The sequence below is a fragment of the Octodon degus genome, unplaced genomic scaffold (assembly GCF_000260255.1).
Source record: "Octodon degus isolate 3935 unplaced genomic scaffold, OctDeg1.0 scaffold00031, whole genome shotgun sequence".
NCBI classification, from domain to species: domain Eukaryota; kingdom Metazoa; phylum Chordata; class Mammalia; order Rodentia; family Octodontidae; genus Octodon; species Octodon degus.
The window spans coordinates 18437291-18453659 of record NW_004524607.1 but is presented as its reverse complement, the minus strand read 5'-3'; the positions used below and the strand labels follow the sequence as shown (position 1 = coordinate 18453659).

At 42.9% G+C, this 16369-nt stretch overlaps 2 protein-coding genes across 10 annotated transcripts in view; one reads left to right on the top strand and one right to left on the bottom strand.

Annotated features, from left to right (window-relative positions):
- The window catches only part of Zkscan5 (zinc finger with KRAB and SCAN domains 5), a 74604-nt gene that overhangs the window by 23153 nt on the left and 35082 nt on the right, over positions 1-16369 (bottom strand). For 2 of the 6 annotated variants that reach the window (XM_023713383.1, XM_023713384.1), the window contains exon 1: positions 2890-4065. The exons of 2 other annotated variants lie outside the window; for them this stretch is intronic. In XM_023713383.1, the coding sequence (XP_023569151.1) occupies positions 2890-3303 (414 nt within the window). In that variant the 5' untranslated portion in view covers positions 3304-4065. Of the gene's footprint in view, positions 1-2889; positions 4066-4577; positions 4637-16369 lie in introns of those variants that run through there. 2 more of the 6 variants (XM_023713382.1, XM_004629713.2) reach the window with 2 other exon arrangements.
- The window catches only part of Znf394 (zinc finger protein 394), a 16407-nt gene continuing 10155 nt past the window's right edge, over positions 10118-16369 (top strand). Inside the window, exons 1-3 of one of the 4 annotated variants that reach the window (XM_023713388.1) lie at positions 10118-10908; positions 11457-11589; positions 14430-14531. In XM_023713388.1, the coding sequence (XP_023569156.1) occupies positions 10468-10908; positions 11457-11589; positions 14430-14531 (676 nt within the window). In that variant the 5' untranslated portion in view covers positions 10118-10467. Of the gene's footprint in view, positions 10909-11456; positions 11590-14429; positions 14542-16369 lie in introns of all 4 variants that reach the window. The other 3 variants (XM_023713390.1, XM_023713391.1, XM_023713389.1) reach the window with 3 other exon arrangements.

The following is a 16369-nucleotide window of genomic DNA, read 5'->3' as shown; positions in this document are numbered from 1 at the left end:
TGGGCTGAGCTGGACACACACACACACACACACAAACCAAATAAATAAATGTTTAAAAAAAAATCTTCTAAAATTAAAAATTAAAAAATAAAAAATAAATAAATACAGGAGAGAATAAGAAGTGAAACAAAGCTAGGAATCCTCCCTAAATTAACATGTGATTTAATGAAATCCCAACAACATCAATGACTGTTAGAGTGGTGCATACTAAGTACTTCACAAAGGCCAAAGAAAACACTAAAGAAATTTTTTGGAGGAAGTAAGGCTAATGTACTGGATACTAAACATTTTACACAGCTCAAATAATTACAAATATTGATATTGAACATCCAATATAATCAATAAAAAATAGACCGGATATGAATCCTAGGGGCTGGGAGATGGCTCAGTGGAATAAGCGCTTCCCTGGCAAGCGCAAGGGCCTGAGTTCAATCCCTGGTTCTGCCAAAAAAATAAATAATAAGTAAAAAGATATGAATCCTAAATACAAGCAGAAATATATGTGATAAGGGTGGCATATAAATCAGTGAAGAGGGCTGGCAAGATAGCTAGCTCAGCAGACTAAGTGCCTGCTTAGGCACACACAGGGACCTGGGCTCAATTGCCACACGCCAGCCCCACCCCTGGGCACACTGGGTCAGCCATGGAGACCAGGCTGGGCACCATGCCACATTCCTGTAATCCTAGCACTGGGTTGGCTGAAGACTGGACAATCACTACAAGTCCAAGCTGTGTAGTGAGACCCTGCACCAAATACATAAAAAATAAATAAATCAGTGAAGAAAAAGAGATTTATTATGTCACTGGGGCAACTAGATAAATATCTAGAAAAAATAAGCGTAATTCACTAAATACTTTACATCAAAATAAATTCCAAGGGCCGGGGAGATGGCTCAGTGGAATAAGTGCTTGCCTGGCAAGCGCAGGGGCCTGAGTTCAATCCCTGGTTCCTCAAAAATAAATAAATAAATAAATAAATAAATTCCACATGGAACTATCACTTCAAATCACTAGCTGAGCATGGTGTTGCACCCCTATAATCCCAGCACTCAGGAGGCTGCTGCTGGAGGCTCAATGTGAATTCGAGGCCAGCCTGGGCTACCAAGTCAGATCAAGGCCAGCCAACTGCACACGAAACTCCGTCTCAAAAAAAAAAAGACCAAAAATAAAAAGAGCACTAAAAAACAAAAAAGAAGAAGAAAAAGTTTTTATAGTATTACAGTGAAGATCTTTTTAACTATGGCAAAAACCCCAGAGATCATCGAAAGAGTTACACTGATTGCACAACAATTTAAAATCTCCATAAATAAAAACAAACTACAAAAATAATACATACAAATCACATGATAGACACAACTGAAATAGGCAGATTACAGGTAAGAAATATATACAAATAATTTGCCAAAAATATACCAAAAAAGGACATATAAATAGCCTTTAAAATATATGCTGTGGTCAAACTCACAAGACAAATGTAAATTAAAATGGCACAGGATGAACAAGGATTTTCCATCTTTTGCAAATGGAAAATGGACCAAGAGATAGAAGGAGGGAGGGAAGGAAGAATTAAGATTTGCTATGTACATGTACCAACTCTCCACACTAAATGTAATCTTTATGTACTGAAAACATGTACAATGAAAATTTTTGAAATAACGCAGAAATGGAATATTATATCTTCCACATTGATATTAATGAAAAAGTTTAGCAACATTGATGTTATCAGACCGTGACAAAAAAAATGCTTTTATACATTGCTGATGGGAAAATAAATTGAAGTAATCTCTATGGTAACGTGTAACAGCTATCAAAATTGAAATTTTGTACCTCTGAGCCACAATTTGATTTTTTTTTTTTTTTTTTTGGTGAGATCAGATCTCCTATGTAGTTCAGGCTGGCTTTGAGCTCATTATGTAGCCCAAGCTGGCCTCAGACTCACAGCAATCTTCCCGCCTCAGGCTCCTCCTGAGTGCTGGGATTATGAGTGCTAACAATTTGATTTCAAAGCATGCATTCCACAACTTCATGTCGAAGTGCGCATGTGCGTACACAAACACATGGGATAGTCATTAAAGGTTTTTTTTTTGCAGTACTGAAGAATAAACCCAGAGCCTTTGCTACATTCCTAGCCCTTTTCTTATTTTTTATTTTGAAACAGGATCTTAAGTTGCTAACTTGCTCAGGCAAGGCTAGAATTTGTGATGCTTCTGTCTCAGACTCCCAGAGCGCTGGGATTACCGGCATGCACCACCATGCCCACAGACCAAAATTTATTACAGCAAACATTTGAAAAAATCTGAAAAAACAACTAAAACGAACAGAAGTTAAATAAATAATGGTACAACCATGCCTAAATATAATGTGGCTGCAAAGAGTGAGGCAGTTTTATTTGCACTAAAATGGAACAAAATAAGATACAAGGAAAGAGCAGGGCAGAAGCGCACAGTGACTGAAAAAACGTGTGTTTCTTAAGCATGTCAGATACATATATGCTAATGTATACATGAATGTGGTATATCTCTGTAAAGATATACAAGCGCCAAGTAAAGATGGCTGCCTCTGGAGAGAACTGGGCAGATGGGAGATCAGGGGTAGGAGGAAAACTTACTTTTCATTACAACCTTATGTACCTTTTTGGATTTTGTATGTCACTCAAAAACAAATACAATCTTAAAAATAAATAAAATCGCAGATAGTCTTCTACAGGTTAACACACTGGATATTGCTTCTCTTTGCTGGAGTGGCAGGAAATCTCCACCGTGCACCTAATCCCAGGAGAACAAAAGAATATGAATGAAGCACCAGAGGGCTAAGAATCTCACCGCTGCTTAGCAGCTCCTTAACTCCTTCCTCTCCTCCTCCTTTGCTCCTGTCTGCTCTTCCACTCACCTGTTGTCTCCGTTCCTCAAGTTCTCTCTGTATACTTTCTATCACAGCCACCGCCTCTTCTCCACTTTCAGGGTGGTGTTCTCTCACCCAGGCCTGGAACTCTTCAGGCAGGATAGTGAGGAACTGCTCCAGCACCAGCAGCTCTAGGATTTGCTCCTTGGTGTGGAGCTCGGGCCGCAGCCACTCACAGCAGAGCACCCGGAGCTGGCTCAGGGCCTCCCGGGGTCCTGATGCCTCATGGTACTGGAAATGCTTGAAGCGCTGATAAAAAGTCTCAAACGTTCGTGGATTGTACTCCTGCATCCAGGTGCAGTCCTCCTCTTCCACCTTCACTATTAGAAGATCTTCCTGCTCTTGTGAAGTCTCAACTGGAGGGTCTAAGTCTATAACTTCCCGGGAGTCTGTCATTATCATTCCAACTCAGAGGGAGGTCTCTTGAGGTTGGCCGTTACTTTGACCCAACTTATTTTCTGTTCTTAAAGATCCTCCAAAAGGAAGTTTCAGTAGTGTACAGCCTACTGTTACACATGAATCATTATTAACAAAGAGATGGCAAAGACGGCACCTTTACTAAAGATGATCACTCAGTAATTTACTGGAAAACATGCATTGTAAGGCAGCGGGCCCTCCACTCATCAGTGACTAACAGAACAAACCCAAGATTTTTAAAATGCTTTTTAAAAGCCGTAAAAATTTGACCTTAGGCCAATCGAAAACATCGACTTAGAAATAACAAACTTCACAATTTCTTACAAACAATGGGACACGATTTACTAATCCAGACGTAGTCGCTTCTTTTCACTACCATAAACCAAACTTAAGCCAGAACAGGGGTGGAAAAAACATCAAAATGGTCATAACTGGCCCTGTCCTTCAAGCCACAAGAGCTTGACAGACCAAGAGATTTCAGTGGTCCCTAACAGAAGCAGGGTTATTACAGTTAAGAGATTTGGACCTAGATCCCTTGGAACCATTCCTGACACTGAGACAGAGGCGGGCCCGGTCAAGGTTAGGGACAGGACTCCCGTCCGACACAAATCCCTACCCTCTCCTCTCAAGTTTCCAGGGTCGGAGAGCTCTTTTGGAGGATAAAGCTCCCCACAGCTAAAGCGTGGAAGACGGGATTCTTCTTATAAACGGAGAGAACAGCGATGCCGACACTTCCCAACACTTCCCCGCCGGAAGTAAGCAAGTGCTGCTTAAACCATAAATCCCACCCCCGAGAGCACTTCCGAGTCCTCTCTAGGAATCCCGGAGGTCCTAGCCTCGCAGCGGGCGTGGGTGTGGTCCTCGCCCCCAGCTGGGCAGCCTACCAATCGGCGTGAGACGGGGGCGTGACTTCATGCCCCTCCTTAACCCGGCCACCTCCAGCTCCACACGCACTAGAGCGGAGCTCTTCTCCAACTCGCAAACCTCCAAGCAACCCAAACTCCTCCCCTTTCCTTGAATTGGGAGAAGGCGGGGCCTCATGGGGCGAGCAAGAGATGCTAGCCTCTGATTGGCTGTAGACCCTTGAGTATTTCGAAATAGCTGTGTGCTTGCCCTTCTAAAAGCTGCAGCCCTCAATCATTACTTAAACTTGGGACCCTTCAGGGTTTTTTCACCCGAATCCCACTTTAGCCAGGCAGGGCGGCGCATGCCTGTAAGGCTCAAAAACAAAAACAAAAACAAAAACAAAGACCACCCACCATTACAACCGCTGTCGGTTCAAAGTGCCGAAACCTGGGTCATAGCTTCACGACCCCGGCACCAGAGGTGTCCTGGACTACATCTCCCAGAAAGCATTGCGCGTACCATTCCCCGAGTGGCCAATAGGATCGCGGCTCTCCTTGACACCCTGGTCTTGCAAACTATCAGAATGAGGTGAGCCAGGGGGGTGTGGTCGGCTGCTCAGCTGAAAAGTTGACTTCCTTTGCCTTGCTGCCAGTTAAGGCAAGAGGTCCTTGTGTAGTTTCCCAGTACGCAGGGCTTCTCTGGCCAAAGAGTGCCATCTTTAATCTCTTACTTAGATGTGGTAAGGTAGGTTTTCCAAGCCCTTCGCATTTTACAAAACTTTTGGACAGGCAGAACAAGAGTTCCAACATTTAGGGAGGCATAAGAACACACTGTTGTAGAACTGCAGACTCTGTAAAGAGATGTGGTATGAGGAGGTTGGATGGCATTTCAAGGAGCCTAAAGTCATGCATGATTGGTATTTTCCTATCTAGGACCAAGCCTTTGGTTAATGTCTGTATTGTGTTTATGTGTCAGTTACCTTTTAAAAACAAAACTAGAGGGACCGGGGAGATGGCTCAGTGGAATAAGTGCTTCCCTGGCAAGTGCAAGGGCCGGAGATCAATCCCTGGTTCTGAAAAAAAAAAAAAAAAAAAAAACTGGAATAATGGATGAGGGGATGTACTATAGAATTTTGCGACTGTCTTAATTTTGCTTCTACTTAGTATGATGTATTAAAGTTGTGCTAAGGCCTATAACAATTTTTATAATATATTTATCTCCATTTAAGTCATTTACAAGTGTTCTTTATCTTTTTGTTTGTTTCTTTTGAGGCAGGGTCTCACTATATAGTTAAAGCTGGCCTTGAACTCACTATGTAGCCCAGGCTGGCCTCAAATTCGTGGTGATCTTCCTGCTTCACGCTCCTTAGTACTAGAATTACAAGTGTATGTGACCATGCCAGGCTAAGTGTTCTTTACATTTTGATATGTACTTATGAAATAAATAATAAATACATAGAGGTTGTTCCCTATAGCACAGCATTCTTACTCTCTTACTGTGTGAATAGCATTGCATTATTCAAATATACTATGCTATAATCCTGGTGTGCACTGAATTTATCTCTACTTTTTCTATAGTAAATAGTGCTCTCTGTATATCATTGCCTATATTTGTCATCTCAGATGGGCAAATTTGGCCATAGGACACACTCTTACAAGGGAAATTGAGTCAAAAGGTCAGTTTCTCATATATTTGTATCTGTATCTATATAGCTGATCTGAGCAGATAAATGCTGTCATACAAAAGGGCATCTGGAGAGATCATGTTAGATACAGATGTGCAGTATCACTTTGTTTTTCTCTTGTCTACCTAGGAATGTGCAACAACTAAGAGTGTTTTCCAAAACTCTAAGACAAGTTTTCAAATCTCACAACCTCAGGTGACAACATACATTTTTATAGAAGACTTTGCTAGGTAGCCCTCTTAATCTTGGCTGAATAGTTTCCATTTGACATTTTCAGCAACTGAAACTACTATCATCATGTGAGGAAATGTTCTACCAACCTAGGTGAAGGAAGAACACACACATTGTGCAATTCATGAATCCCTAACTTCACCCTTCATTCTGACACCTACTCAAAGTCAGGGGTCCCTCAAAAGCCCACCTCAGGATTGATAATTTTCAGGGAGGGCTCAGCTCACTGAAAGCTGTTAAGCTCACATTGCAAAAAGATATACATTTTAAAATTAGGCCATAGAAGTCAGACTCTATGGCTTATGCCTGACAGCCTGAGGTAGGTAGATTCCAAGTTTTAGCCCAGGATGGTCATCTTAGTGACTTACTAAGATTCTGTCTCTAAATTTTAAAAACTTTAAACATTTCTAGGATGCATCCCAGTGGTAATGTACTCTAGGGTGTGTCCCCAGCATTGTGTTAACAATAAAATCAATTAAGAGATGAGATTGGCAGGATAGGATCTAAAAGAGTTCCAAGCATGGAGCTTCCAGGTGTTCTTTCCTTGTAGGTTGCGGCAGACAGTGCTAACATTAGCAACAATGTGTGATAATACACATACAGCATTACCAACTAGGAAGGCTCACTTGACACTTAATATTGTAAGATGTTTTTGAAACTCAGTCATGTGGGCATGCTTTACTTCTGTTACAACTGCTCTTAGTCTCTAGCCCTCCAAAGATTAAGCTCATATGTCATGGTCTGAGATACCTCCACCATAAATTACTGTTAACATACACTATCCAGCATGTCTCAATACCCTAAAGTAAATAGAGACATCTACTGTCTTAGTTACTTTTCTCTCATTGCTGGAACAAAATACCTGACACCCCAAATTAAAGAAGGAAAGGTTTATTTAACTCACAGTTTATGGAAATTTCAGTCCATACTCAGCTGGCTCCAAGGCAGGGTGGTACATAGCAGTGGGCAGCAGTTCATGGCTGCAGAAAGCAGCAAAGTGCAAAAGCAGGAGCAGCAGCTGGGGCAGCTAGCAGGCCTCTCTCCCCTCCTTATATTGTATGCAGATTACCCTCCTGAGGGCAGGTGTAGCGCTCACACCCATAATCCCACATAGAAGTGATCCTCAATCATCTATATCTCTGGTTCCTTACCACTCCTACCCTGTTCTATTAATATTTCTTCTTACACAGTTGGATATTCTCCAACCAACGGAATATCATTCAGTATCCCCTGTGTTCTAGGTGCTAAGTATTCAGAAGTAACTAAGACAAACAATAAAAACTTCATTTTCACAAAGAGCATGTATATGATCAGCTAAAACTTCACTAATGTTTGAATAGTTTATCAGGCCTGCTATATCCTACTTCTTTTATTTTAATCTTTTTTTTTCTTTTTTTTAATTTGGTACATATTGTTTTATTTTATTTTTTATTATTTTATTTTTATTATTTATTTTTTTCCATAATTTTATTGAGAAACAAATAGCAATGAGACAGTTTCAAATCAAATTGGTGGGGCTGGGGAGATGGCGCGGTAGAATAAGCACTTGCCTGGCAAGTGCAATGGCCTGAGTTCAATCCCCGGTTCTGCAAAAAAAAAAAAAAAAGAAAGAAAGAAAGAAAGAAATTGGTAAGACAGTTTCAATAATTAACACATTGCATACATTCTTCCTAGTGTTATTTCAATCTTTAAAAAAAATTTTTTTTTGGGTATAGGGTCTCACTACACAGCTCAGACTTGTAGTGATCCTCCTGTCTCAGCCTCCCCAGCACTGGGATTACAGGCATATACCACCATGGGCCTACATGGCATGCAGTACCAGGGATCAAACCAGGTCCTTGAGCTTGCCAGGCAGGTGCTTAGACTGCTGAGCTATCTCCCCAGGCTCCTGTCCTTCTTTTAGATACTAGAAATATAAGGTTTATAGTCCTTAGCCAACTTGTCCAAAATCATATCTCAACCTATGGTCCAAAGAAAGTGTAGGTTTTAGACTCTGCAGAATTTCTTGTCCAGGATTCTCTGCACCAAGTCACAAAGTCATATAAAAAAAAAAATTTCCAAGTTGTCCCTAAGGTAAAGATTTTGGGGTGGGGAGATAGCTCAGTAGAATAAGCGCTTCCCTGGCAAGTACAAGGGCCTGAGTTCAATCCCCGGTTCCACAAAAAAAAAAAAAAAAAAAAGATTTTGAATGAGCCAAGTGTAGTGACACACATTTGTAACCTCAGCACTTGGAAGGCTGAGGCAGGAGGATTGCTTTGAGTTTGAGGCCAGCCTTACCTACATAGCAAGTTCAAGGCTGTTTTTATTTTGCGACAAGTTTTTACTAAGTTACCCAGGCTGGTCTGGAATTTAGGATTCTCCTGACTCAGCTCCCAGATAGCTGGGATTACACACATGTATCACAGTACCCAGTACCAAAGTCTGAGTAGGAAATCTCATGAGGCCGTGATCTCTCTAGCATTTTAAAAATAATACTGCCTATTATGTTAATTACGGAAGATTTTTCTCTGAAAATAATATTGAACTTCAGTGTTTTGAGTAAAATATCAGTTGCTAATAGCTACACAAGGGAACTGATGCAGCCACTTAAAAATTCATCTATCGATAAGTCACTATTGTATGTTAACCTACCTCTTCAAAGCAGTGTGTACTTCTCTCTTTATTGAAAGAACGTCTCTTTTCTCCTTCATTTAGATGAGTTCATACCATTCTCACATCCTTTGGGGACTGGAGAAACTAGAAAGATCATCTTTTCTCTTCAAATTTGAATTTACAAGAAGAGGAAAGTGAGTGCTGGGGTTAGCTGCATAACCCAAAGTTAAGCCTTTTTAAGAATATTTTATTTATGGGCTTGGGATGTATCTCAGTGGTAGAACACTTCCAAGCATGCACAAGACCCTGGGTTTGGGGTGAGTGGGTGTGGGGGGAGACAAAAGAAAAACAGCAGACGAATATTTTACTTAGTACTGCACATGTGTTCACAAACAGGCATGCCTTTTGGTGCTAGTCAACACATTGAATTGAACTTGTGCTTTCCTGAAAACAAAAAGCACAGTAGGTGGCCACAGATGCTTTTTTTTTTTTTTTTTTTTTGGCGGAAGGTGCACTGAACTCAGTCCCTTGCGCTTGCCAGGGAAGCGCTTACTTTACTGAGCTATCTCCCTGGCCCCTACAGATACTTCTTGAATGAAGGAACTAAGTAGACAATTTGGGCGGTTACAGTAAATGAACTTATAGTAGTGGAGTTCCTGAGTTTGGAAAATGAGTTGTACATTTGGTTTTATTCAAGCCACCAGCTGCTTAACATTGGGCAAGAACACATTCTTCCACTATTCCTTTTTTTTCTTTCTTTTCAGTAGTAGGTATTGAACCTATTACACCAGAGCCACATCCCCAGCTTTTTTGTTGTTTTCCCATGTTTTTAAGGGAAGCTCTCACTAAATTGCACAGGCTGGGATAAAACTTGGGATCCTCCTGCTTCCGCTTCCTAGCGTACTAGAATTACAGGTGTGCACCCCTCCACCCAGTTTGCTAATCGTTCGATTCAAAGCCGTAACATATGACATACAATAGAAGCTTTTTAAATTTCTTGTTTCCTCCCAATCCTGACGGTTCCCTGAGCCAGCGCTCGTCCACCAGCTCTTAAAAAGTTTTCAAATGTATTTATATATTGCATAGTAGGAAGTGGCCAAGGACGCCCTATCTCCACCCCCAGTCTCTGGTGAGAGAAACCCACTGAGTTGCCTTTCGTTTTTGTTTTACTAGTACATGCTTGCAGTAGATAGTGATTACATTCATTGTGGGGAGTTGGTGCACTTACATACAAAACGTTTTTTAATTTTAATTTTTTTTTTTTTGCGGAACCGAGGATTGAACTCAGGCCCTTGCGCTTGCCAGGGAAGCGCTTATTCTGAGCCGAGGTCTCCCCAGTTCCTTTAAAAAAAAAAAATTTTAACACTGTGCCTCACTACACAGTTCAAACTGGCCTTGAACCCACCACGGAGCCCAGGCTGGCCTCGAGCTCGCGCCAGTCCTCCTGCCTCAGCCTCCTGGCGCGCACCCCCACACCCAGCCACGCATTTTAATTGCAACTTCCCCTTCAGCCCCCACCCACCCGCGCCTCCATCCTCCGGAGCGCCCCGAGAACCCGGAAATGGGCAGAACGGCACCACCGGGTGCGTGACGCACTTCCGGCTTGGCTTCTGTTTTGGTTTTCCTCAGCGCCGTGAGGGCCCTAGGCTGACTCCCGCGGGCAAGGTGAGCGGCTCCGGGGCGCGCGGCCGCGGGCAGGGTATCTGCAGGGGACGTCCCTGGGCGCCCGCCGTGGGCGCGGTTCAGTGAGTCAGCTCTCCTCTCACCAGAAGGCAACCGTTGGAGGAAGTCAGCAGATGCCAGAAAAAGTCCCGTTCGATCCTGACCGCCCCAAAGCGCAGATGGCGGTGAGGTCCGGGGTCGCCGCGCCGCTCCGGCCAGAGGAAATTTTGAAGGTGAAAGTGGAGGAAGACTCACGCGAGGGGCTGGAGTCCGACCCGCCCGGGACTTGGACGGATTCCGAAAGCTCTCGGGTGCAGTTCCGGCAGCTGCGCTACCACGAGGTGGCCGGACCCTCGGAGGCGCTGAGCCGGCTGCGGGAACTCTGTGGGCGGTGGCTGAGGCCCGAGCAGCGCTCCAAGGAGCAGATCCTGGAGCTGGTGGTGCTGGAGCAGTTCCTGAGCATCCTTCCTGGGGAGCTGCAAGTGTGGGTGCGGAGGCACTGCCCGGAGAGCGGGGAGGAGGCGGCCGCCCTAGCGCGGGCGCTGCAGGGAGCGCTGGCCCGGACCTCGCCGCAGGTGAGAAGGCGCTGGCCAGGGTGGGGGGCGCGTCGCCGCGCGGGTGGGCGCCGCTCCGAGCGTCTCACTCTTCCCTCTTTTACGGTATCTTCTGGGAACTTTAGTGCACATGGACGACCTTTACTTTCCCTAGGAAACTCACGAGTAAGACCTACTGTTCTCCCACTGCAGCACAACCACCGTCTCCTTTTGTAGGCTATTTGGGAAAGAGAGGTGTCAGGATGGAAAAGCTGATTCAGGCTCTCCGTTTCCTTATGCGGGGACAGCAGTTTCCCACCGCTTTGCATGTGAAGGTTCCTTTTTGGTTTTTCACTGTTTGCTGACGCGTCCACCTACCACACTGATGTATTTTTCAATCCGCAGTCGTTACTTTATGTTCCCATGGCGAGTTTGTGATGGGCTTTCAGCAAAGGCAGTTCCAGTATATTACAATTCATAGAACATTGTCTGATGAAAAGGTTTTGTTTTTTTTGGTAAGGGCGTTGGAACCCAGGGCTGCCTCATTGAGCTACATCCCCAGCTTTGTTTATGTTTGTATTTTAAACCAGGATCTCACTAAGATGCTAAATTGCCCAGTGTGGACTGAAGTTTGCAGTCTCCTCCTCACCTTAGAGTGCTGGATTTGCAGGTGTTTGCGGCCAAGCCCAGTTTCCTGTTGGACTTTGCATAAGCGTCGTTTCTGTGAGAGACAGCCATTGTACCTATTCTGTACTTTTTAAAATCCTACTTTGCTGCTTTTAGTCATCACAAACATACCTTGCATAAGTTGAGAATCAAATATTTAGTGATATGATATTATGACATCAGCGGAAATCTCTGACCTTGGTTCTTGCCCTATGTCAAGCTTTTCACCTGTGATGTTACGTACTTTTACACATAAGTCCATATCATGCCTCCACTGAAAACAAAGAAAGGACATGTTACTGTATAGGTATTAGCACCATATAAGAGCTGATCAGAGCTCTCTAAATTTGGTTTTGAAAGTGGGAAGAGGGTGGGGGCGATAGCTCAGTAGAATAAGTGCTTGTCTGGTAAGCGCAAGGACCTGAGTTCAATCCCCGGTTCCACCAAAAAAAAAAAAAAAAAAGAAAGTGGGAAGAGAAGAATGTCACTAGGAGAAGCAGCTAATTAATTACCTGCAAGAGTAAAAGTGAACAGTGGTGCGTAGAAAGAAAATGGCATTGATATTTTGTATTAATAGATGGCCTTTTGTAACAATTTAAGATAAAATCTTTTCTGTATTTTAGGGAAAGATCTACAGGGTGAAGCCAGAAGATAGCTCAGTAGAATAAGCGCTTCCCTGGCAAGGCCAGGGGCCTCCGTTCAGTCCCCTGTTCCAGATCTACAGGTTGTTCAGGGTCTCACTGGTAGATTGGACTTGTAGTGATTCTCCTGTTTACAGCCTCCCAAGTGCTGGGATTACAAGCATGTGCCACCATGCCCAGTCGCAATCGCTGTCTCAGTGCACCCCTGGGGCGAGGCCAGCAGCAGGCCCAGTGATCCGGAATCGAACCCCCCCCCCCAAGATAAAATCTTGCAGCTAAAAAAATACTGTAGTGATGGCCCTCCCTTCCTTTTTAAAAAGTGAATATGAGGTACAAAGAGATTTAATGGAACAATTACTTAAAACAGAAAAGTGCTGATCTGGGAGTTAGAAAATGTAGCTTCCAATAACCATATCTTTGTGTGTGGGGGTTGAGCCTGAGGTTTTCACCCTGAGCTATGTCCCCAGTCCTTTTTAATTCTTTTTTTAAAATGTATTTAGTATAGGGTCTTACTACACAGATCAGACTTGTAGTGATTCTTCTGTTTTCAGCCTCCCAAGCGCTGGGATTACAGGCTTGCCACCACACCCCCAGGGAGCAGGGCTGGCATGCATAATTTTTTTCTTTTAAGATGGGTGTTGCTAAATTACCCAAGCAAGGCTTGAACAATAAATGGCCATTTCATATTTCAGCAATGTTCAAAAACAAGTTGTTTCTCTGCCTACGCACTATGGACACTTGGGCCAGTAACTCTTTGTTAGTTGCGGCTGGCACTGAAAACATTAGAGGTTTGAAGATTTTGAGTTCACTGTGAGTGTGGGCAACTTATTGAGACCCTATCTTCAAAGGAAATTGTTTTTAGATTTTTTTTTTTTTTTTTTTTTAATTGGCAGAACCGGGGATCGAAGTCAGGCCCTTGTGCTTGCCAGGGAAACACTTATTCTACTGAGCCATCTCCCCGGCCCTGGAAATTGTTTTTAATTTTCAGATTTTGGAACATTATAGTGTCTGGGTTTTTCTATTAGGAATGCTCAACCAGTAAAGTCTATGTAAATATTCCTAAATTTAAAGAGCCCCAAATCTGAAATACTATTGGCCCCAAACATAACAAATGCATGGTATCTGACCTGTAAATACATCTATAGGCACACATACAGTGCGCAAGAGAGTCAGTTTGTGATTCTCGCTAGAACGTGGACAGATAGCTCCCTCACCAATTGTAGGACCTTCCCTTTTCTAAGGATAGTAGCTTCAACTCCTGTGAGTAGTCAACTGACTTTTTGGAAGGAGGGGAGAAATAAAGATTGAATCAAGGGACTCTGCACTGAGCTACATTCCTAACCTTTTTTTTTTTTTTTTTTTTTTTTTTTTTTTTTTTTTGTGGAACCAGGGATTGAACTCAGGCCCTTGTGCTTGCCAGGGAAGCACTTACTCTAGTGAGCCATCTCCCCGGCTCCCTGTTTTTTGAGAAAGGGTCTTGTTAGGTAGTTCCAGCTGCCCTTCAACACACAATGTAGTCCAGGTTGACCTTGAACTCTGCCTCAGCCTACCAAGTGCTGGGATTACAGGTGTGCATCACCACATCCAGGGTTGTTTTGTTACTGCATTATTTATTTATTTATGTATTTATTTTGTTTGTTTGTTTTGTTTAGTCCCAGTCTCACTAATTCACTGAAGTAGAACAGGCTGTGTTTGAATTTTTGACCTGCCTGCCTCGGCCTCTCAGGGTGCTGGGATTACAGCCATGCACCACTGTGCCCAACTCAAATGATCATCTTATTGGCAACTGTTTTACTATGAAATGTTCAAGGGAAAGGAAAAGGAATTTTTCTGAGCAAATGCTGAGGATAAGAGCCCATTCCTTCAGATATTTGGGTCTGTCTCACTCATGTAGAAATAGCAACTCAGAGACCAGTATGGGAAGGTGGAACTTTCTAGATGATCTTCATCTGTATCAGGTTACCCTTTTGGTTAATCACAGTGATATAACTCAAGTATTTTGCTCTCCCTATCTCACATCAGTATAATCAGGGTGCTGGGATTATAAACAGTTCAGGTTTGCAAGAGCCTGTTTATTCCTGTCGTTGGCCCCTTCCGAACTCCCTAATAAGTACTGAAATCATCGACAAAGATTCTACAGCAAGGTTTTTGATTCTCAATGCTTCCTTCTCCACCTCTTGAGTCTGGCCTCATCCTTGCACGAGTGGCAGCACTATCCAGAATAGCAGGTACAAATGCGGACCTCATTTGTTCCAGGTGACCTTAGAAGCTGTGTCTGTTACTTGGGAAAAGTGGGACCATCTGGATGCAGCTCAAAGGGAGTTCAGAAGAGAGAGCACACAGGATTTCCGGAGCAAGGTCCTGACTAGTGAGTGCTTTTACTCTACTGGGTTGGGGGGGTGGTGGTGATGGTGGGTTTTTTTGACACAGGGTCTCTCCATGTAGGGCAGGCTGGCCCTGAACTCATGGTCATCTTCCCTGAGTTATAGGCTCAGCCTGGAATTATAGGCATGTGCCAACATGCCTGGCTTCTACTGGTTTATAGAGTGTGTGATCTGTGAGGGACTGGTTCACTACCATCCCTGAACCTATCTGCTATGCAAAAATATGGTCCAGTAAGACCTCTCTCTTCCCTATTACTAGGTGATGGATTCAGCCTTTTGTTGCTTTCACTTTTAATGCTAATATATAGAAAAAAAATGCATTGGTACATTTTAGATATACATAATGATAACATTCATCATAAGGAATTTGTACCTTTACACATCTTGTTTTTTCCCATTCCCCTGCCCTCCCTTCAACCCCTTTCCCTCATTTACAGAAGTTTTGTTCTCATTTTTTTGTTTTTCTCTCCCCACCCCCATCCCTTCCTTATCCCTTCTGACTTCTTCATTGCTCCCCTTCTCATTTGAAAATTTTGTTCCCATGTCCCAGTGTGTAGTTTACATTTTGACCCTTTTTTACCCTTTTGGTTTCTCACAGCAGAGAAACAGTGCAATATTTAAACATATTTGGGGGGGTACTGGTGAGATGGCTCAGTGGTCTAAAGCACCTACTTAGAACAAGCTTAGCAAAGCACAGGGACCGCGGTTCAATCCCCCAGCACCACATGCCAGCCAGCCCCACCCCCTGGTGGGCTGAGCTGGCCACACACACACACACACACACACACACAAATAAATAAATAAATAAATAAATAACATATTTGGGGGGGATGCTACTGTGAAAGGTGTTGTTTCCCTAATTTCTGCCTCAGTGAGTTTGTCATTTGTGTATACAAAGGCTATTGATTGTTTAGTGTTGACTTCATATCTATGCTACTGAATTTGGTTATTAAATGTAGAAGTCTTTCAGTGGATTTTCTTGGAGTCTTTCATGTAGAGTATTACATTATCCACAAATAATGATAATTTAGCTACTTCTTACCATTATTCCTTTTATTTCTCTTTTTCTAATTACTCTGGCTAATGTTTCCAGAACTGTATTGAGTAAGAGTGGTGATAGTGGACATCCTTGCTTGTTCCTAATTTTAGAATGAAAGCTTTCAGTTTTTGTCCTAAATTTAATATGCTGTTGTTTTATCACAGATGGCTTTTACCAGATTGAGATAAAGACCATCTATTCCAATTTTCTGTAGGGTTTTTATAAATGGGTGTCAGGCTTTGTCAAATACTTTCTGTGCATCTGTAGAGATGATCATATGATTATAGGCTTTTGTCCTTGACTTTGTTAATATAGTACCCACACACACATCAGGGATCGAACTTGGGACCTTGTGCTTACGAGGCAGGCTGTCTCCCTGGACCATGCATCCATTTAGTGATTTGTGTATGTTGAACCACCCTGAATCTGTGAGATGAATCCCACTTTTCATATTGTATAATTTTCATGATTTGCTGTATTCTGTTTGCAGAATATGTCTTGTTGATTATTTTTGCATCTATGTTCATTAGGCAGATTGGCCTGTGGTTCTCTTTTCTTTTTTCTTCTTAAATTTTATTTATTAAGTTGATATAAGGTCTTACTACACAGCTTGGACTCCTCGTGATCCTCCTGTCTTAGCATCTCAGTACTGGGATTACAGGTATGTGCCACCATGCCTGGCTTTGGGGATCGAATTGAGGTCCTTGCACTTGGCAGACAGGCTCTTAGACCACTGAGCTATCTCCCAGGACTTTCTTTTTCTTTCTTTCTTT